The following is a 22,444-nucleotide window of genomic DNA, read 5'->3' on the forward strand; positions in this document are numbered from 1 at the left end:
ATAGAGAAATTTCTGGAAAAAATATTCTCCAAAAACGTTCACACATTTCTAGGAAGAAGTAGTAAAAAGTAAAAAGTAAAAAAAAAAAAAAAGTTACACATTTTCTAGAAAAAAAGTGGTAACATTTCTAAAAAAAAAAATCTAGGAAAAGTAAATAGTATATAGTATTAAAATTTTTTTAAAAAAATTAAAAATTCTCAAAAAAGTTTAACAATTCTAGAAAAATTGGTAACATTTCAAGAAAAAGTTGGGGACCCCCTTCAACCTTCTCAAGGACCCATTGGGGGTCCCCGGACCCCACGTTGAGAACCACAGTGTTAGATAATGAAGATCACTCATAGGAGCTAATATTAGCAGTTACTGCTGTCAACTCAGTGTCTCACTGTGCTGGTGTAGGACTCAGACATAAAGATCATCATATTTTCATCACAGATGCTTGTTTAAATGAAGAATAACTGAATCAGTCACAGCACCATGGCCATGGACCAGTCTCTAAGAGCTACCGTCCAATCAAACCCAGGAAACATTGACTGATTTTTAGTGATAACAGTCAGAGTCATACCCTGGACGGTCCTCGGTACAGAGAGCGTAGCTGATCCCAGGACTGCTCCTGTTGAAGGTCCAGTGTCGCCTCAACAAACAGCTGGATCACGGCAAAGAAGAGGAAGAAATACAGAGTGTGAAAAAGTCTATGTAATAAACAAACAGTGCAGCTGTACAGTAAGATGTCCTGTGAGTCACTCTGTTCTGCAGCGATCTCCTCCAACCTTAACTCACAGCACAGCAGCTCCAGTATCAGCTGATGGGAGCGTGTATGTGTGTGTTTCAATCATGCTTAGCAGTTATTAATGCTGAAATATGTCAGACAAATAAAATGCAGTATTCATTTAATAAGCTAGTTTTAATAAGTTACTATATTAATGAGGAAAAAGATCAAATATCACATGACATGAGCAGCAGGTGATAGTTCTGATTGTTGATCAATGATCATCAACCATTAACACAACACTATTACAATACAGAGCAGAGATCAGACAACCCTCACCTTCTTCCTGTGAGCTTCTCCTCCCGCGTCATGATGGATTGATGTGACATGAGTCTGAGAGACAGAGGACAGGGCATGACACATCATTTTTGTAAAGAAATCATCACAACAAGGAGTGACAACAACAAGTGTTTGTTTCTGTGGAGGGGAGAACAGGCGCTCTGTGATCAGATAGTAATGTCTTTCCAGGATGTTTCAGAGTTCGGCTGTCTGAGGTGAGTGACTACATGCAAAAACACAAAGTTTATACTGTTTATACTGTACACTATATGAGTTCAGTGGTGTCTTGTAAGGATTCAAGTCATGTACCATAGATATTTGATTGTTTTTTGAGTGTCTGTTGTGGTTTAAAGAATTGCCCCCATAGTTTAGCGTTGTCGCTATCCCTAGCGCCGTGTAGCCATGCTGTAACTCTGGTTTGCCTGCATCAATTTTAGTCGCATTTTTTGCTCCCCCCAACACTGTGTGACCATCAGGACAACGATTTAGGGGTCAAAAATGACCAGAATTCTCCTTTAACACTTATCTAGTCTAATGTATGTCAACTAAAACTGAATCAATTTAAATCAATCAATTCAAGTGTGAACCAGATATTTAAAGGTGTACAGAAATGGCCGTTTGTCCTGTTTGTCGCGCCGAGTTGTCACGAGCTGCAACACGAGTTTACCCGAGTAAGGAAAACGAATTTGATTGGTCGCTATCGAGCGGGCGGGATATTCAAAGCTTGGGGCGAGACCGAGCTCCGTGTGTGTGTGTGCGTGTCTCATTTGATTGACGGATGACGGATCCAATATCAGTGGCTGGTGAATCGTGTACAGGCTGACGTATAATCCGTGCGCCTGCATTATCCAATGCGAAAAAAAAATATCCCACTTTCATCCCGGATTTAATCAAAAATAGAATTTTGCACAAAGTTTGGCCTACATCATCTGATAGATGAGTTATTACACTAATTTTATGACCCAGAGTGGGCTCAAATTCAATTTTTTTTTTAACTTTTCTGTATAGCTTTAACTGTGGCTGAGTTCCTTCTACTTCAATGTCATATCATCTCACTAGAGTCGCTACATGACTGTATGTATGATAGGTCACACACCTGAGCCAGCGACGCGCCTCCCTTTGCGTCCACCAAGGACCCTGCTCGTCCTCCCTGGCTGGACGAACACTTGTAGCAGTTCCACCGCTGCTGCAGCTCTGAAGGCAGGCCCCGCCCACAGTCCTTCTGCTGCAGGCACTGGAGGTGGTACAGGTGGCCACAGCTGACCACACACACACACACAGACACACATTCACTGTTTACTTCAGCTGTCAGTGGAAACCTTTCTCATCACTTATACTGTCTTCAGCCTCTCCCCAAAGAAAGTACAGGAAAAAACACATTCAATCATCATAAGGTGTGATCTCTGTCAACATGGGAATCAAACCCACAGCCTTAAGGTCAGGGGGCGCATATTGTATAGACACAGCTAATCAGATACACAGACTGGTTCATTTTGCAATGAAAGTGATGGGGGTGAAAGAATACCCTTCCCTGCAGATGCTTTTTGATAAAATCATTATCAGACAGGCTAAGAAAATCACCAGCGACCCCCTCATGTCCTACACAGTGAATACAAGCTGCTCCCATCCGGCAGACGCTCTAGAGTTTTAGTTAATAATAAAAAACGCTACAGGAACTCCTTCATCCCATTTTCGGTGGGTCTCCTGAATTTAAAGCAGTATCAACGAGTATAGTGTAGTGTAGTGTGATTGTATGATCGTGGTTTTTGTATTTATATTCTTAGATGTATTGTGATGCACTTTAACTGAACATGCACTAATGTCCTTTCCATGCAACATTGTTTGCATATATGTAGCAGCCTGCATGCATGTCCTAGACAAATTTACTACGGGACAAATACATTTAACTAAACTAAACTAAACTAAACTAGACACTTACAGTAGGGGAGAGTGGGGTAAAGTGAGACACTTTTTACATTTGCTCCCCTCTAAGCGAGCTAAAATGATTTATCAGTAAAATTTACACATTTCCCATTAATTCAGGATGTTGCCTAGCAATGGAAATTATCAGAATGTATTTAGGACGAAGGACAGTGAAAATATGATTGTTTTAAAAAAAAGTGGTCTCGTGTCTCACTTTACCCCAGGTCAGGGGTAAACTGAGACAAACTAGAAAAATCAATGGGGTAAACTGATACACTTACTTTTTCCACTCTGAAACTATCATAACAACACATGTTGTAACAGTTAAGTCCTGACAGCTAGCTTAACAACCACACTTTCCAGAACTAATGTGGGACTAGTAGCAGAATCATGGGGATTGGTCAATTAAGCACTTTTGTTTTCTCAACGCAAAGTGACTCAAGACCAAAATCAAATACACAAAATGTTTTAATTAACATTCAAATGACAGATAGAACCAGTTAGATAGTCTGGGGGTCAGATTGTAGGCCCCGACAATGGTGACCATTTTGATCAAAAGTCCTCTTGTGTGTGTGGGGAGCCGACAAAGTGGAATGTGACTAAAATTGAGTTAATTAACCAATAAAAAAGTGAGCTGACTGAGAGCACATAGCATAACAAAGCAGTATGGCTACAGATCATTGATCAGGCGAGATTTCTGGCTTGGGGGGCGAGATTCTGTGTAAATATTTGTGTGTGGTGTGCTCACAATGTGTCTCACTCTTGGATTTATTATAATACATCCATGGTCTCACTTTACCCCGCAGCATTTGTCTCACTTTACCCCAACACCCCCATTTTAGAAAAAACGACCTCTCTTAGAAATGCAGGCTAATTTTCAGCCAGCATCATCATATGGTTGTATGTGTTGGTAGTTCATCATCATGTATCATAGAAGTTTTTCTACCTGAATCAATTTGCTTTGGCACAACAGTTGATTAAGTTGACCGCAAGAAAATTTACTTTTACATGCAAAAATCATATTTTTGTGAAAAAAACATGCTTTCCACAGCATCATGAGGTCCTCTCCTTCATAGCCATGGGGAAATGGAAGGGGCTTGAAAACATAACGGTCAGATGACCATAAATGTGTTCCGTTTTCTAGATATAGGGGGTGTCTCACATTACCCGGTGTCTCACATTGCCCCACTCTCCCCTACTATAACGAGCTGTCAGTCCTGTGTGTGTGTGTTAAAGTGGACTTTGGCATTAATAGGTGATAAACACCACAAACATCCTAGATGTTCCTAATGACCTGATTTAAAACACCTGTGTGTCAGCCTGCGCTCAGGTTTCCATGGTGATTTTACCTGCTAAAGGTACATTCACACCGGACATTTTATTTTTGTCGCTGTCGCTCGTATCGCTCCTTTGTCATGGCTCTGTCGCTCAGCTGCAATCACTTGTTAATTTGGCACAGACTCGTCTTTTCGCTTTGATGACGTCATGCCTACTGCCACGTCTTCTCTGTACACACCGGCACCACCGGGATTACGGCAGCCAATCAGCGCTGAGCGACTGACGGCCAGAGACTTGGGATCTCCCATCTCGAGTGACAAGCGATTTTTTGCTCTGTCGCCCGTTTGCATTGACTTAATATGTAATAAAAAAGGTCCGGAGGGAACGCACCTTTAGTGTTTACTAAGTGGGATTCCGTTGAAATGTACCTCTCAAACTCAGGCTGACAACTCAAAATATCGGTTATCACATAAAGTTACCTGTGTGTGTGTGTGTGTGTGTGTGTGTGTGTGTGTGTGTGTGTGTGTGTGTGTGTGTGTGTGTGTGTGTGTGTGTGTGTGTGTGTGTGTGTGTGTGTGTTTACCAGTGTGTGTGTTTCACAGAGACTTCATATAAACGTATGGGGAAAAGGGCTCAGAAATATCAGTGCAATAGTTGACAAACTATCTCTTATCCCTAATCTCTTAATCTCTAATTAACGATTGGTGTCAGCTGCCACAGCAATTTGAGAGGTTACCACGACGATAGTCTCGCTCGCCAGACCCTCCTCCAGAAAAGAAGGGTCTGGCTGGTCCGCCTATGATTCTGCGATCAGAGAAAAAAACGCTCTGGCCGTTTGGAATTCTTTTAACCAGTCACAATCGTTGAGGTCGGCGCCATAGCAACGGTGCGCTTGCAAAATGTTATGTTTGTGTTCCACAGAGACTTCATATACATGTATGGGGAAAAGGGCTCAGAAATATCAGTGAACTGGTTGACAAACAGCAGAGATATCAGAGGAGTCTCTAATTAATGATTGGTCTCAGCTGTGGCTCTGATCTGAGAGGTTGCCACAGCAATTTGAGCAGTTACTACGACGACAGACACACCCAAGGCAGAGGCAGGTTAAAAAGCAAAGAAAGAGGGTGATTTTCTGCCTCCGTGCTGCCTGGTCTCACATTTGGGCTCATTGAGACAAAACTGTAGCTCCTATCAGAACAAGAAGAAGACTGTGAGTGACCAGAGGAGTTCATGAACACGCTCTCAGATGATCTTCTGTCCTGGGTCCATCTATGGCTGTGGTTTCAGTATGAGACAGAGAGCTGCAGACTAAGATGTGTGTGGAAGGTGTCTGACCTGAACACAATGATCTCCTCTGCCGAGTCCTGCCTCCTCTTGTACTGCTGCAGGCAGATGTTGCAGTAGTCCTGTCGAGGGTGCAGCCCCTTGGTGACAGCAGCACGCAGGTGAGCCAGGGACCAGTGGAGGTCGTGGTTCAACAGACTGGTGGTCGTTTCAAGTAACGTCTACAACAGAAACGACAGCATTATTAAAGCTCTTGTTCCTGAACGCATGTTTGTGGTTTGGTCATCCACCGGCTACAACACTTAGGTGCAGGGTTCCAGCCTGTGAATTAGTATTGCAATCAATGGGAAAGTTAAAGTTGAGGCTAGCTGAGTCTATAACCTTTAACATATTATCTTGCTCTAGCAATGTGATCCACTCAAGCCTGTACATGCCAAACAGTAAATTTTTACCATTATAAACTCAAAATTGTGAAACTGAAACTGTGATGAGCAGTTGTGTCTTTTGACCATGCACCGGCTCATTAGTTATTTTGTAAGGAGAAGTTTTATGTTTTGATGATGAACACTGCATTAGAAAATAAATGGATGTGATGCACTTCGGCCCTAAACATTCCACACAATACACACCCATGATGAACTCAGTAACTGTCAGAAGAAAATTCAGATAAATCAAAACTTTATGAAGATGTCAATCAGCTAAATTGTCAGTTAAAAGCTGAAGGCTTTGAGCTCAGCTTGTAGAGGTTTGAAGGATTTGAACACCATCTCCATTGACTCCCATTATAGAAAAATTAGCATAAATTTTTAAGTATTTAAAAAAAATACGGTTTACAGGAAGAGGATTTGGATAAAACTAGTGTGGATTCTTCAGCATTCAATTTAATTTTGCAACCTGAAGCACATATAGTTTTGGGAATAAACAGTTACCTGTTCGTAGTTAAAGGTGTCCAGCATACCCAGGATGAGGCCTTGGATCTCTGCCAGTTTTCCTTTCCCATAGACTGGGTCCTAACAGGGTCATGGGTCACAATGTTAATAACAATGACATTCATCTGATAAATCACACACACTCATGGTCTGTCTTCACAGTCAGAACTTCATCTTTCTCATGTCATGTTGAGGATGGTGACAATTTTCTTGGGTTAATTAAACTAATGAACTAAACTAATTAAATTAAACGTATAAGTGTGTATAGTCTTGAGACTCCTCCCTTCATTATGTTGTAGTTTTAACTTCATAAGGACACAATTTCTCCATTAGTCTTCACAAAATGATGACAATGTGAAAGCAGACTTGTTTTTAGGACTTTCACTCCAAACTGTGCTCCCTGCTTCTTGATTACTATGATCAGCGCAGACCTTAACTGAGTCCGACTGAACTGACTGAACAAAGTTTATTAAAGATGCTATGAAGATGTTACAAAGTGTGAGATCTCAGTTATGGTGCAGTTTTAGACATGAACAGGCTTTTATTTGATCATATATTGCCAATATTCCTCAGATTAAAGTTTGATGATCGTCTCAAATTGGAGACATCTGCATACTAGTATCAAGTCACAGTGCCACCTACTGACCACAAGAAATGGTTTTTGAGTGAATTTCATTGTGTGGTCTGATACACAGGCCAGGTGTCTCACAATTAAGAATAAAAAAATGCAGTACACATGTGCACACACACACACACACCTGCAGTATTCTCTGGATGATGGCAGGCAGAGTGATGAAGCTGCTCATACAGTTGAGAACCTTCATTGTCATCTCCTTCAGCACTGAAAAATAACATAAACATCCTTTTAATCAACAGCTCCATTCTTCTCACTTATACACCTGAACACAGAGACAGGGTCTGTCCTGCTGCTTTCACTGGGGAAGACATCCATTTTAAATAGTTCTAACACATACAGAAGATTCGGAACAATTGTTTGAAATACCTGTTTTTGAAATTTTACACTGTTACATTTCACACAATACACAAAAATACTGTACTGTGGTTTTTTGTTCCCCCGGAAACTGTGTTTTTTTTCTCTCTCTCCTGAAGAGTTTTTTTTTTTTTTCAAAATAAACTGCAAAAACGAACTGAACTATATTGGGAAGTGTGTGGATTTTTGATCATTGATGATTGCTGAACTTTTTAATATAATATTTTCATGAACACATTTTTGTTGCATTTTGTTGTTTGCATTGTGCGCTTCATTATTGGTTTTCTGGGTATGGGGATACACTGCCTAGTGTATTTCCTTTGTGTGGTTTTGATGTGTGTTTATTGAATGTGGGTATTTAAACGAAAAAAGGGTAAATCTAAGCAAAAAGAAACGCAGACGGACTAAAACAAAACCATCTTACATATCAGGAGAGAAACCTGACTGGCACCCCAAAAACCCCTCCCCACAAATACTCACACGGAAACCGTCACAGTGCGTGTGTGTGTGTGTGTGTTGGGGGGGTATTTACCCTCAGAGCTGTGTTTGGTATCAAGTCCTGTCACTTGTTTCTGTGAGGCCATCATCGTCTCCAGAAGAGGAAACCACAGAGCCTGTGAGGGGGGAGAGCCATGAAAGAGCAGAGTAACAAATACACACACACACACACATTCACAAATGCAAACACACACCTCTCTCTGTGGCAGGTAGAGGTTGTGCGAGCTGCGGTGACACAGGGCGATGATGTCGTTGAGTGAGTCCTTGACCCTGGTCAGAGTTGAGCTCTTGTCTTCACCCTGTCCTCCATCAGGTTCTTCAGGTCCCGTCTCACTCTCAGCAGTGAGGAGATGAAGTTTGTCCCTAAGTGTCTGCACACACACACACACACACACACACACACACACACACACACACACACACACACACACACACACACACACACACACACACACACACACACACACACACACACACACACACACACACACACACACACCAGTGGTTAAGTTGCGTACTCACTGTAGTGTTTGCAGTGTACAGTGTAATGTATGGAAGACAAAAAATGCCTTAATTTACTATAGTATAAAAAATAAACTGTTACATAATTAAATGACAGTAAATGTAAAATAAACTGTGGAAATGAACGTGCTATTTCTGTTTCACACACGTCTTTCATGCATTTATTTAAGTATTTATTTATGTAAGCATTTATTTACACATTTCAAGATTAGTTTATGTATTCATACGTTTATTTCAATATTCATAGACAAATCAATTTGCTCATTTAATTGTTTATACATTTATTTATTAACCAAGAATTAAATGGAATAGTGTGTGTAGTGAGTGAAGCATGTATTATGTGTAGGGTATGTTGTGTGTGTTGTGTGTATACTGTCTGTCGTGTGTGTAATCTGTACAGCCTAGAGCAGTGTATTTCAACCTTGGGGTCACCTGGAATTCAAATGGGGTCGCCTGAAACGTCTAGTAGGCTAATTGATAAAAACAAATTACTGATAAAAATATTCTTTTAACTAATTATTATTATTCTTTTTGAAATTATGATTAGAAACACCACACACAATCTTAAAGGTACATTATGTAGGAATTACGCCCATCTAGCGTTGCGGTTGTATATTGCAAGCAACTCAATCGTATTTTTCATGCTGCATTCACGTGAAATCTGGCAGACGGCAGCCGCTGCACGTAACGGCATAAAAAAGCCTCTATGTAAACAAATGGTCCGTCAGCACGAGGCAACACAATACACGTGACAATATGTTGTCATGGCGATATCTGGTTTGTTAGCGACGGCCGTCTGCCCGACTGCAGGTGAATTCAGCATCAGTGTAAAGCTCCATTCCTCCTCACTGCGTTACCGCGGTGACTTTTCACAGACGCCACCTCGACCTGAGCTGACAGCTCCGGTGTCTCCGCTGAGTTTCCGTGGTTTCCTACCGTCACGCTGCCACTGAACGTAAAAACATGGAGACACCACATGGCAGCCAGCACCGAGCTTACCCGCTCCATGGAGATATGAATGATATGAACGGCTAATTCAGAGCTGAAAGGAACACTTCAGTTTGTTGATGGGGGAGATTACTGATTAATGAAAAACATACTTTTGAACCAAATAATTGATTTTCGTGAATAGATAACAGGAGAAGGTACACAATGTCCCTTTAAACAACTGTATCATCTATACTTTCACTTTCCCAAAAATATAAATCGAGTTCAAATAAAAAGCAGGATAGAAAAATATCTATGCTGACGCATGATTGACGGCCGCGATCACATGGGGTCACGAGCCAAAAAAGGTTGGGACCACTGGTCTAGAGTGTGTATAAAGTGCAGTATGTGTATGTGTGTGTGTAGTATATCTACCTCCAGCAGGACAGAGAAAGCTCCATGAACATTCCCCTTCTTCTCCAGTAGATAGGCTGTGGCCTCACTGTGGTGATACTTCTCTGTCACCTGAAAGAGATGAACACTTGTGTCACAGCTGGAACTAAACTGTGTGGTTCTGGCTCTGTAGGGAGAGCAGGGCATCATGTCACACTGTTTGATTCCTGCTCAGGCTTCACCTGAATACAGTACATCAAAGTAGAGCACAGTACCTGTATGGCTTCCTCTAGTCTGTAGTGCTGGGAGGTCTGGAGGAAGCTCAGCAGCTGCTCGGGGGCAAAGCGACACATTAGGTCCAGCAGACGCTCGTGGAGGTCACGTTCCATAGGCAGGACGGTTGTTGAATGATGGCCTTCCCTGAGAGACAGGAAGGGAGGGTGATGAAGAGGAGAAGGAGAGAGGAGAGAGGACAAACACAGACTGCTGGACAAAGTTCTCACAAGAACGAAAGGGAAAACATACCGAGGCTCCAGGAGAGCTCTGAGGAACTGGAAGAGGAGCTGGTCATCCTAAAGACACACAGACAGAGGATTACATCATCATCTGACCCTAATCAGAAAATAATACATACTGGTAGTGCTGTGCGATATTACTATACAGTATATCGTAGTGCGATATAAAAATGTCTATCGTACGATAGAGCCCTCCATCGTTTATATTGTAATTTTAACGTGTGGGGTACTGGGTTAGCTCTGTTGCTACCGATGTTTTTTGAGTGTTTGTTGTGGTTGAAAGAACTGCCCCCACAGGTTAGCGTTGTGGCTATCGCTAGCGCTGTCTAGCCATGGTGTGACTCCGGTTTGCCTGCATCAATTTTAGTCGCGTTCTTTGCTCCCCCCCAACACTGGGTGACCATCAGGACAACAATTTAGGGGTCAAAAATGACTGGAATTCTCCTTTAAAGAAAATAGTTGAACAGGGCCATGAGGTAAAAGCTGTCAAATCCAACCTGCTCAGTTTGTATCAATGCTGATTGGACAGCAGTGACTCAGGCTGTAATAGACTTACATCATGATACTCTTCCTCAGACACCATCCAATAAATCACATCTTACGTACTTTACACAGGAGAGTTTCCTCTGACAGTCATCAGGTCAGTGTAAGTGAAAATGGCCTTGATCAGTGTGGATGCAGATGATTTCAGTGAGTGTTGGTGATCTAACGTCACCAGTTAAATTCACACCATCACTTACCTTGAACTCAGAGATGATTTGCTGCACCTCATCAGTGAAGTGAAACAGCACCATGTCTGCTGACCTGCTGGGGTCAAAGGTCACCAGCTCCTGTGGAATTATGTCAGAGAATCTTCAATTTAAAAAGCCATATGACAGGTTCTGGTGCTGAACCAGTGTGGATCCACACCAGAACCTGATGAGTAAAGTTTTGTCTTATGTGTTCTGACCTGAAAGTGAAGTAGTGCTTTGTCCCTGACTGTGTGTTGCTCCTCAGGACTGTAGCCAGGCATGGACAGCAGGTTGTGGATGTAGCTGAAAATCTCCACCTACACACACACACGCACACACACACACACACACACACACACACACACACACACACACACACACACACACACACGTGTAAACTCAACACAGTCACGTGTTCACCGGACACATGTTGGTTTGATGTGAACGTGTGTCACCTTTCTCAGCGGATCTCTCAGGTAGCAGTCGATGATCCTGTCGAACAGATGCTGCTTCTCATACAAAAATTCACAGATCTGGTAACTGGAGGTGAAGAAGGAGGAAAGTCAAAACATGACTGCTGAATAATCAGTGGGTTTACATCAAATTACCTCAGTTAGGTCAGTCTAATTATCCGTTTCCAATGGCAACAGCAATTTTCATCATTGATACTCCCAATGAACTTTAAAGGGATAGTTTAACATTTTGGCAAATCTCCTATTGCCATGACCCCTATAGTTTTAGGAGTAGATTCATTACCTTTACGGTAATTGTCGGTGCAAGCTGTTTTTAGATCGGCGGGGCAGAGACGCAAACCCTGCACGGCACACGGTATTTTCGCCTTTAACCTCATCAAACTCATCAAATACACAATCCAACAATTCCAAAACGCTCTTGTGGACAAGTTGTGACCTGCACATTCACCACGCTATGAGATAATAACGGAATAATGGTCACAACTTGTCCACAAGAGCGTTTTGGAGTTGTTGGATTGTGTATTTAGTTTGATGAGGGAAATACCATATGCCTCCATTGCGTCACCTGAGCAGCTCATGTCTCTGCCCCGCCAATCTCAAAATAGCTTGCAACGACAATTACAGGTAATGAACCTACTCCTAAAACTATAGGGATTATGGCAATAGGAGATTTGCCAAAATGTTAATCTATCCCTTTAAAAAACAAATAAGTTTCCAGTCTACGTACATTGAATACATACACAATACATTAAATACATTGAGCGCCACTACTTTATATAAACACTGTCCAGATGGTGTAAAAATACAATTCTTAGTCTGAGTGATTCAAAAAGAGGACAGATGTAGGTGAAGAAGGAAAACCAGCAATAATCTCCTACAAATGCTAAGCAATGATGATATTATTGCACAGAACACAAGCTCCACCTACTGGCTCAATACTGAACTAAAACCATATTCAGTCAGATACTCACAACTTGGCCTTCTCTGCCAGTTCCAACAGCCTTCCTTCATTAAACTGGACCACACCACCGACCTGCAGAAGCTCCAACAGGACCTGCAACAAGTTACAGTAAAATCAGTCACATGACAGGATGAAGTCGTCTAGTGCAGTACAGGCTGCAGACACCAGTGTGTGTGTGTGCGTTCGTGTTCACCAACCTGCTGCCTCTCAGTGTGTCGGGAGTCGTCGTCTGGGCAACACAAGAACTCCAGAACCTGCAGAGACAGTGAAGATGAAGGTGACTGATGCTGAAGGATCTGGTCTGAAATGATCTAACAGACTTCACTGGAGCCTAAACCTTTGACTGGGACTATATGTGGTATAAATACAATTATTTGCCATATTAAAGGGATAGTTCAGCTTTTTTGAAGTGGGGTTGTATGAGCTACAAATGCTCATTAAGTACACTAGATGCAGTAGAAAGGTCTCTGCTCTCCGTCACTGAGAAACAACAACGCATCGCGCTGCACCGAGACACAGGCAGTAAACTGACGATTAATCAGCATATTTTTGCCCCCTACGAGAAGTCCTGTCTCAAAATAATACACCAGTTCAAGAGTATGATCTAAAGTAAAAAAATTTAAATGCATCAGCTGGTTGGAAAAAAGTTTTTTTTTATTTGGAACTAACTCAGTACTCCTTGGAACTCCTCCACAAAATACATTGATTAATTGTCCCTCATTGACAACAGTTCACTGCCTGTGTGTTGTACAGCGCGATGCGCCGGTGTTTCTCAGTGGGGGAGCAGAGACCTTTCTACTGCATCTAGTGTACTAAATAGGCATTTGTAGCTCATACAACCCCACTTCAAAAAAGATAAACTATCCCTTTAAACCAAGGGTGTCAAACGTGCAGCCCGCGGGCCAAAATTGGCCCAGCAGGGAGTCCAATCTGGCCCTCAGAATGAATTTGCCAAGTGGGAAAATTACATAGAAGGCAGAAGAGGCATAATATTGTTGAAATTGCGCATGTATTTTTATCAAGAAATTTCAGATTGTTCATAATATGTTTTGTAACTGTAAACATCTCATACAAAGGGAAAAGTACTTATTTTTATTTAGATAGGCTATCTTATCATGATATTATTTTACTGGTCCGGCCCACTTGAGATCCAATTGTGCTGTTTGTGGCCCCTGAACTATAATGAGTTTGACACCCCTGCTTTAAACAATACCATTGTGTCAGGTAAAGCCTGCCTTGTCTTATGTTGTATAGAGCAAAGACAAACAACAAGGACACAGTTACAACGTGGTCAGAGAAGGTGAGCTGAGGATTCAATATGACATCCAGGAGCCCTGTGTTTTGTGGCCTTGGTCGCATCAAGAGATGAAGAGGTAACTTTGGTATAGATATTAAAATCTGTAGATCAACTGACCATCATCTGATGAACCCAAGAGTTCTGATTGGTTACCTGATCAAAGAGCTTCCTGTTCACAAAAAGCGTGTTGTCGGGCTTGGCCAGCTGTCGAGCCAAGAAGGTAAAGAGCCCGCCCACCTGGGAGGGAGTAAAGTCAGGGTTGTCCACCATCACCTAGGTAACCAGACAGAGATGTTATTGATCAAGGCAATAAAGAAGACACAAAGAATAACTACTGCTATTGCAGTTGATATGAACAGCACAAACATCTGGCCCCACATGCAGCTGTCCAGATGAGCTCGATCTTTATTATCACCACATGAACAAACACAGCAGCATGGTGGATTGCTTTACCTGAAGTAAGATGTCCACTATCCTCTGCTGGTACTCAAGTGCCTGTTTGTCATTCTTAAAGTCTTCAAATGTCTGAAATGCAGAAAGAGCCAAACTTTGTATATCAGAAAACTAAACTATGAAAGAAAATCTGATCTTTGACAGGAGAAGAAAACACAACCTCAGCTCAATATGTAAGAAAGACAGTGTTATTGTCATAAAAACATTGACTCTGCCTTGATTCAACATCTGTATATTGTTGTAGGCAGCCATGACAGGAAGTGATGAAGAACAATGTCCCATTGTTATGAGACGCAAAGTTTCCAGTGATGTATCTGTTCAACATGCAGTCATCCAGTCTCTGGAGCATGTAAACACACATCTACCTGCCTGACAACAGTTAGAATAACGTGAAGACATCTCACCATGGCGAGGACATTGAGGAACTCCCTGGTGTCAAAGTGGAGGAGGGTACGGATGAAAGGGAAAACCTCCTCCTCCTCTGATAGGTCGGCTGAGTGGAGGTGGATCAGGAAGTCAAACACCTGACACACACAAACACAAACACAAACACACACCTCCATATAGTCAGTGAACAGCAGTAGTTCAAACTGTAAAAGACAAAACTGTGACAGACCACAGTGTGAAAATACTGATTAAAAAAACTGATTGATTCAATCCAGACTAAATTCCATACAGACTTCTTCTGATACAATCCACACACACGTGCACACACACAACCCCCTTCTGATGTCCATCACACACAAACAGCATCTACATACCTGGTTCTTGATTTGAACCACGAGGTCTTCTGGGATGTCTCCGAGTGGATACGCTCTTCCTGCAAGACAGCAGCTATACAACACACACACACACACAGCAGTTGTTGAGCGACATTATTGTTAAGAACCATTAGTCTGTCGAAGTGAAACAACTCAACTTATTTTTTTCCACTGTTTTCTGTTTCTCAGCTTTATTTATCACTCATTTACAAAACATACATAGTCGTAGTATAAATATAAATAAAAATATGCCAGGGGTCACGAGCAAAGAAAAATTAAATTAAATTAAAAATACTGAAGTGGGAGCACAGTCTCATGGTTTTTTTCACTGTTTGTATGTGTCACTGTGTTGTTTTCTTCTCTCTCTCCATCCTGGCACCACTAACATGTCAGTATCTCATTTTCTATCATCTCTGAATGAAATGTCTCATGTACACATGAATGTTGCCTCTTTGACAGTGAACATGTTGTCTTAGGTACAGACAGGAATCAACCACAGCTGCATAGACTAATGTTCTGAGGAGTTAAGAGGATGAACTGACCTGATGTACACCAGAAGTTTGTTTCCCATCACCACTTCTTCATCTGCCCAGGAAGAAAAACATCAGTCAGAGACTCACACCTGCTTCTAAAACGTGTATTGTTAACAGGTGATGCTGTGGGGGGTGTGGTTTCCAGCCTTACCTGTGAGGCTCCTCCCCTCCCTGAGAGGTGGTCCAATCACTGCAAAGAGTTTCTGAAAACATTAAGTACATAGAGGTATGTGATTAATTATTGATGCACAGTCCACAATCGAAAGTATTAAAAAATCAATGTAAAAAACGATTACTGCAAACAGAGTGAGCATCATCATGTCGGTTATACTGACATTAATACAATGATGACATCATCTTAAACACACATGACTTACCTCCATAGGAGTGATGTATTCATTCATGCCACTGTTGAAAACGTAGATCATTGCATCATAGAGCTGGTTCTCCCAACACACTTGAACCACCTACACACACACACACATTGAAATATCAGATGAACTGATGGATTTTTTTTTTTTTTACACAAATCACACTTACTGTACACACACACACACACACACACACACACACACACACACACACACACACACACACACACACACACACACACACACACACACACACACACACACACACACACACACACACACACACACACACACACACACACACACACACACACACACACACACACACACACCTGTTGTATGTCCAGGCTGGTGACATCCAGATGGACTATGCATCTCTCCAGGTTGTCCATCATACCATTACCATGGTAATGAGCCAGCAGGTCCCTCATCAGAGGAGTGGTGAGGTGGCCGAGGCGGTCCGTCACAATGTAGGACTCCAGCGCCTCCAGGAAGACGCCCTTAGCAACCGTGTTCTCTGACAGCCGCGCGTACAGCTGGTCGAACAGCAGGTCTCTGTGACACAGACACACACTGTAGCAGACTGTCTGGACTCTGACAAGAGTTTAGAGTCACTGACAAGTGAGGGAAAACCTTCTATCTATCTATCTATCTATCTATCTATCTATCTATCTATCTATCTATCTATCTATCTATCTATCTATCTATCTATCTATCTATCTTCATACCTCTGATAAGTCCTGGGCCTGGACCTGAACAAACAGTAGTATGAGTCATATTTATAGGTCTTCATTTTAGAACAATAATTTCTACGGTAAAACTTTTTTGAAGGAGACAAACTACAACAGTGAGCTTATTTCATTTGAAATAATAAAAATAAAGTAACTCAGCAAAGTATTTTTCTAACTTTATATATATTTATATTAAGGCACAAGTCATACTCTTCTGTAGAGAACAGTACCATATGTCCTCCATCGTTTATATTTGGGGGGTTTGACATAGCTAGCTTTGCTGTGTGAGTCAGTTTAAATGAGAGCTTGAGAGGAGAGCTGAGCAGACAGGGCAGGCAGCTTGAGTGGAGGATGTATCTGCATGGTCCTAGTGTAAAGTGTTAAATTACTCTCTAAAGTCGTGCACATACAAATTGCGGTGGAAACACATAATAGACCCACAAGTGGAAAACCAAGCAGTCCATTATGTGAGTGCACCACTCACCCTTGCAAGAGCACAATACCGCTCAAATAAAAACAGACTGGGAGGTAGAGCTCTCCATGGGTCAGAGAGGCAGACACTCTAACTACATTTAAGTCCAGACTTAAAACCTTCCTATATGACAGAGCTTTTAGTTAGGGCTGGTTCAGGTAGCTCTGAACCATTTTATAGCTACAGTATGCTGCTATAGGCTTAGACTGCTGGGGGACACATCTGGTTACATGGAGCCCTCTCCTCTCCTCTCCTCTCCTCTCCTCTCCTCTCCTCTCCTCTCCTCTCCTCTCCTCTCCTCTCCTGCACATTTTGGTCTTTTCATTATCTGTTGCACCTTGTCGTTTGGCCTTGGTGTCTCTCACTCTATCTGTGTTTCCACAGATCTCTCCAGAGCTCCATCCCTCTGCAGCAACTGCTGCCTGCATCACCTCCTTTCCTCTGCTTCTAAACCGGCCTGCCCTCCCTGCTCATGAACCAGCCTTCCCACCAACACTCCCAATAAGCTGGTCTGCTCTCCCTGTTTCCCCTGTATATGACCCAGCCTGCCCACCAGAAGCTGCTTTCATTGGATCCTCTTGACAGAAATGGAGTGAAGCCTGCGAGCTAGTTCAGGCAGGGTTAAGGATTAAGATCGCTCATCACTCGGAGTCGGAGCCTTGAAGCCAAACTCAAATGTATAATGAAGCTGCAATAAACATTTTTAATCATGAGTTGTCTGACTGAACTATCTTATCTTCTGTATTATTCCATGTTGTAAGCTTTCTTTTTTATTTTATTTTTCATTTTAATTGTATTTACTTGGAAAGCACTTTGTAACATTTGTTTTGAAAAGTGCTCTATAAATAAAATGTATTATTATTATTATTATTATTATTTCTTGTCTGTACACAACATCTCTGTCACATCTGCCTGTCCTGCCCCTCCTCTGTCTCACCCTGAGGTTTCTCCTTTTTTTTGTTCTTGGGAGTTTTTCCTCAGTGGATGTGAGGGTCTAAGGACAGAGGATGTTGTTATGATGCTGTGAAAAGCCCTTTGAGACAAACTGTTGTACTGTAAAACTGGGCTATACTAATAAACCTGTCTTGCCTCGCCACAAGCGCGGCTGCAGCTCACTTGACCTTTACTGCAGGCTTGCAAAGCTTCACCACTGCCTTCTGAAAAGTCACTTGGTATTTCATTTGGCTGATGACTGATGTAACCGGATCCCTCAGCTCTCACCAGCCTCTTTTAGTCAGTCAATCTTACATAGAAAATGTTTATACTTACGCTCGCTGCAGCAGCAGGCAGTAATCCACCAGGACTGGAACCACATCCTGTACGCACCACAGAGACAGAGAGACCAGATATTGATATGTTAATCCTCACCCTTCAAATATGTCTAACACACTCCAACAGTCCTGTGAGATGAATTCAAATAACCTTCATCTGTGGTTGAAAAGTATTACATTACATGCTCATTAGTTTGAGCAGTGGCTTACTAGTGATGGATAACACCCAAGCCTCAGTGCTGGGTGAGTAAGTACCACTTCTATTTAATGTAGTGCAAGAGGATCAGGTAAAGAAGTAGCAGTGAAAATGTCATAGTTAAAACTGGTTTGACATATTAGGCTTTTAGAGAGAAGCCTGCAACACACTCTTGAAGATAGAGAGACTCTGGTAACTTGTTCCACCATCAGAAAACCACAGACCAGAACAGTCTAGACTGAGGCAACAGTAATGACACACCACATCCCACTGAGGAGCAGTGTTGAAGAGAAGGACAATACATCAGACATAACATTATGACCACAGACACATTAAGTAAATAACACTGATTGTCTGGTTACAATAGGATCCATCAGTCAGTGGGTGGGATATAGAAGACAAGTGAACGTTTAGGCTTTCAAGTGGATGTGTTGGAAGTGTAAAAATCTGAACCATGGGCACCTAAGGTTCACTGATGTGCATGGGGAGTGATTGATAGACCATGATGCATCACAGCATAGAGTACAAAGCATCTGCTGCATGGCCTTTTTAATTATGGTAGAAAAAAAAATGCCATTACCCTTAGGGATCTGAGCTAGTGCTGTTCCGATTCAGAATGTTAAGTTGAGGGACAAGTTTAAAGGTACATTGTGTAGGAATTACTCCCATCTAGCGTAGCGGTTGTATATCGTAAGCAACTCAATTGTATCTTTCATGCTGCATTCACCTGAAATTGGGCAGACGGACGACAGCCGCTGCACGTAACGGCATAAACAAGCCTCTATGTAAACAAGTGGTCCGTCAGCACGAGGCAAAACAATACACATGACAATATGTTGTCATGGCGATGCCGTATTGTTTACCTGACCCACGTTTTACCGGCTTTCTCTCGACTTCTGTGACTAAAATGACATCTGGTTTGTTACCGACGGCCGTCTGCCCGACTGCAGGTGAATGCAGCATCAGTGTAACGCTCCATTCCTCTATCTATCTACTCATCTCTGCTGCTTTTGTTTCAAGCACAACCTTGTCAGCCATGATGATTCATTGCTAGTTTGTCTTAGCTTGACTTTCTCATTTGGCCTCAACAAAGTTCTGGCAAAATGGATGGATGGATGGATGGAGGGTTGGAGGGTTGGATGGATGGATGGATGGATGGATGGATGGATGGATGGATGGAGGGTTGGATGGATGGATGGATGGATGGATGGATGGATGGATGGATGGATGGATGGATGGATGGATGGATGGAGGGTTGGATGGATGGATGGATGGATGGATGGATGGATGGATGGATGGATGGATGGATGGATTGATGGAGGGAGGGAGGGTTGGAGGGTTGGATGGATGGATGGATGGATGGATGGATGGATGGATGGATGGATGGATGGATGGATGGATGGATGGATGGATGGTTGGATGGATGGATGGTTGGATGACCAACTCTGCAGGTGTGTTAACTTACGTGGAAATGTTGCTCCATCACTTGGATCTTGCCTTGTTCTGGACATTTCTTCAAAGCGTGCTCTGCAAACTGGCAAAGGACCTCCACCATCTGTCCACAGAGAGAGGAAAACATGAAAAAGGTGAGGTACTCCAGAACAAAGAGGTTCAATACAACAACGACAGTGGTTTGGTTTGGTTTCCTGTTCTTACCTTGTCACTTACCACCGCCTTCCTTTTGACCGGGTCTCCAAATAGGCCTGAAACAAACAGGCATCAGCAACATCAGATTTTATATCAATACACAAAACATAAATAGAAAAGGAATAACAAACACTGCAGGAGCTGCTCTGAAACATTCAGCACTACACAGATCTCCCATGTTTTATTATGTTTTTCCAACAATATGACATACCGGTAAGTTGACTGATCTGATTAGTTTAGAGTCCAGTTCTCATTCAAAATGACACATACATAGATACTGACATATCTGAAGCCGTTTTCCCACTAAAATTAGCGGGTCGACGCGGGTTTTTTAAACGCGGGTCGACCCGCTAACAATCGGCATTTGGCCCCTTTCCCATTGACCAAAATGAGCCGAGTCTGACCCCCCGCTGAGGGATCAGACAGAGCATAAACCAGTCGCCCCGCTCTCATCCGCGGTGCAAGAGACACACAGTCATGCCACAGCCGCCCGCCGCGGAGTGTCCGTCCGCCGAGGCAGACTCTCTGGCTGGCCGACCTGGAGCACCAGGACCGCGGAGGACAGCGAGTCTGCTGCGGCCGGATGACGGACGTCCGCGGCACAACACGTCAGTTAAACAGACTGTCGCTTCTTTTCTTTTCTTTTTTTCTATCGTTTTTGGTCAGTGTTCTCTGATCTTTTGATCCCAGTCTCGGATGAGAGCAGAGCGGAGCAGAGCTTTGTTTTGGTACGTGATATGAGACGCGACCGGCGCGATGACGTAGCGTCACGTAACTTTCAGTGTCATCACGTAAATTAGCGGGTTGACGCGGGTCTGGCGTTCCCACTGCAAGCCGTTCGGAGCCGAGCCGATTAAAGGCGATTTTAACCCGCGTCGCTTGCCGAGTCGTTTGACCCGCGTCGACCCGCTCGGTGCGCCTTTCCCACTGCCACCAAAAGCCGATTGTTAGCGGGTTTAAACGGGTTTTTTGGCCAGTGGGAAAGGGGTATTACAGTATAGTTCTGATCTGATTTTTACTTGTTGGTCCTGAAGCTGTTTTATTTATGTGGATTTGAACATTTCACTCATACCCCTTTCCCACTGGCCAAAAAACCCGTTTAAACCCGCTAACAATCGGCTTTTGGTGGCAGTGGGAAAGGCGCACCGAGCGGGTCGACGCGGGTCAAACGACTCGGCAAGCGACGCGGGTTAAAATCGCCTTTAATCGGCTCGGCTCCGAACGGCTTGCAGTGGGAACGCCAGACCCGCGTCAACCCGCTAATTTACGTGATGACACTGAACGTTACGTGACGCTACGTCATCGCGCCGGTCGCGTCTCATAGAGAGCCTAAGCGGAAGCAGGAAGTAACGGTCACCATGGGACCTCAACTCTGAAAAACTCTCCATTCAAATGAACGGGACTGAAAATTTTATTTCGTGATCCGTTTGAATTGTGCCATGAGAAAAAAATATGTCCTCTACCTGTTTAAAACATCACGTTTCATCCCGAGAAATCAGCAGTTTGTTGTAAAGCTATTGTAGAATAAAATTCAGAAGAATCCGTAACCAGAAAGACTACAAGTCGCGTAGGTGACGTCACACACCAAATGCCGCCCTTTCCCGTGTCAGTTGGTGACGTATTTTCTGTGGGACACAGATTTGTAGTCCGTAGAGCGGTCTTTACACAAAATACATTCTTCTGTTGCCGTTTTACGATAAACGGCTGATTTCTCGGCATGAAACGTGATGTTTTAAACAGGTAGAGGACATATTTTCTTCTCATGGCGCAATTCAATCGGATCACGAAATAAAATTTTCAGTCTCATTCATTTGAATGGCGAGTTTTTCAGAGTTGAGGTCCCATGGCGCCGTTACTTCCTGCTTCCGCTTAGGCTCTCTATATCACGTACCAAAACAAAGCTCTGCTCCGCTCTGCTCTCATCCGAGACTGGGATCAAAACATCAGAGAACACTGACCAAAAACGATAGAAAAAAAGAAAAGAAAAGAAGCGACAGTCTGTTTAACTGACGTGTTGTGCCGCGGACGTCCGTCATCCGGCCGCAGCAGACTCTCTGTCCTCCGCGGTCCTGGTGCTCCAGGTCAGCCAGCCAGAGAGTCTGCCTCGGCGGACGGACACTCCGCGGCGGGCGGCTGTGGTATGACTGTGTGTCTCTTGCACCGCGGATGAGAGCGGGGCGACTGGTTTATGCTCTGTCTGATCCCTCAGCGGGGGGGCAGACTCGGCTCATTTTGGTCAATG

The 22,444-nt window shown here is 43.1% G+C and overlaps 1 protein-coding gene across 5 annotated transcripts in view; it reads right to left on the reverse strand.

Annotated features, from left to right (window-relative positions):
• The window catches only part of vps8 (VPS8 subunit of CORVET complex), a 52,810-nt gene that overhangs the window by 1,096 nt on the left and 29,270 nt on the right, over positions 1-22,444 (reverse strand). For 3 of the 5 annotated variants that reach the window (XM_083988574.1, XM_083988572.1, XM_083988575.1), the window contains 27 exons: positions 20,212-20,258; positions 20,021-20,110; positions 18,358-18,404; positions 16,218-16,440; positions 15,892-15,981; positions 15,666-15,717; positions 15,524-15,566; positions 14,982-15,054; positions 14,625-14,744; positions 14,221-14,292; positions 13,921-14,040; positions 12,668-12,724; positions 12,481-12,563; positions 11,492-11,576; positions 11,255-11,353; positions 11,046-11,135; positions 10,316-10,362; positions 10,066-10,210; positions 9,833-9,922; positions 8,143-8,319; positions 7,983-8,064; positions 7,218-7,300; positions 6,460-6,540; positions 5,582-5,751; positions 2,142-2,304; positions 1,046-1,099; positions 563-643 (listed from right to left, as the gene is read on the reverse strand). In XM_083988574.1, the coding sequence (XP_083844700.1) occupies positions 563-643; positions 1,046-1,099; positions 2,142-2,304; positions 5,582-5,751; positions 6,460-6,540; positions 7,218-7,300; positions 7,983-8,064; positions 8,143-8,319; positions 9,833-9,922; positions 10,066-10,210; positions 10,316-10,362; positions 11,046-11,135; positions 11,255-11,353; positions 11,492-11,576; positions 12,481-12,563; positions 12,668-12,724; positions 13,921-14,040; positions 14,221-14,292; positions 14,625-14,744; positions 14,982-15,054; positions 15,524-15,566; positions 15,666-15,717; positions 15,892-15,981; positions 16,218-16,440; positions 18,358-18,404; positions 20,021-20,110; positions 20,212-20,258 (2,564 nt within the window). Of the gene's footprint in view, positions 1-562; positions 644-1,045; positions 1,100-2,141; positions 2,305-5,581; positions 5,752-6,459; positions 6,541-7,217; positions 7,301-7,982; positions 8,320-9,832; positions 9,923-10,065; positions 10,211-10,315; positions 10,363-11,045; positions 11,136-11,254; positions 11,354-11,491; positions 11,577-12,480; positions 12,564-12,667; positions 12,725-13,920; positions 14,041-14,220; positions 14,293-14,624; positions 14,745-14,981; positions 15,055-15,523; positions 15,567-15,665; positions 15,718-15,891; positions 15,982-16,217; positions 16,441-18,357; positions 18,405-20,020; positions 20,111-20,211; positions 20,259-22,444 lie in introns of all 5 variants that reach the window. The other 2 variants (XM_083988573.1, XM_083988571.1) reach the window with 2 other exon arrangements.

This window comes from Trachurus trachurus (assembly GCF_905171665.1).
Source record: "Trachurus trachurus genome assembly, chromosome: 15".
Classification (NCBI taxonomy): domain Eukaryota; kingdom Metazoa; phylum Chordata; class Actinopteri; order Carangiformes; family Carangidae; genus Trachurus; species Trachurus trachurus.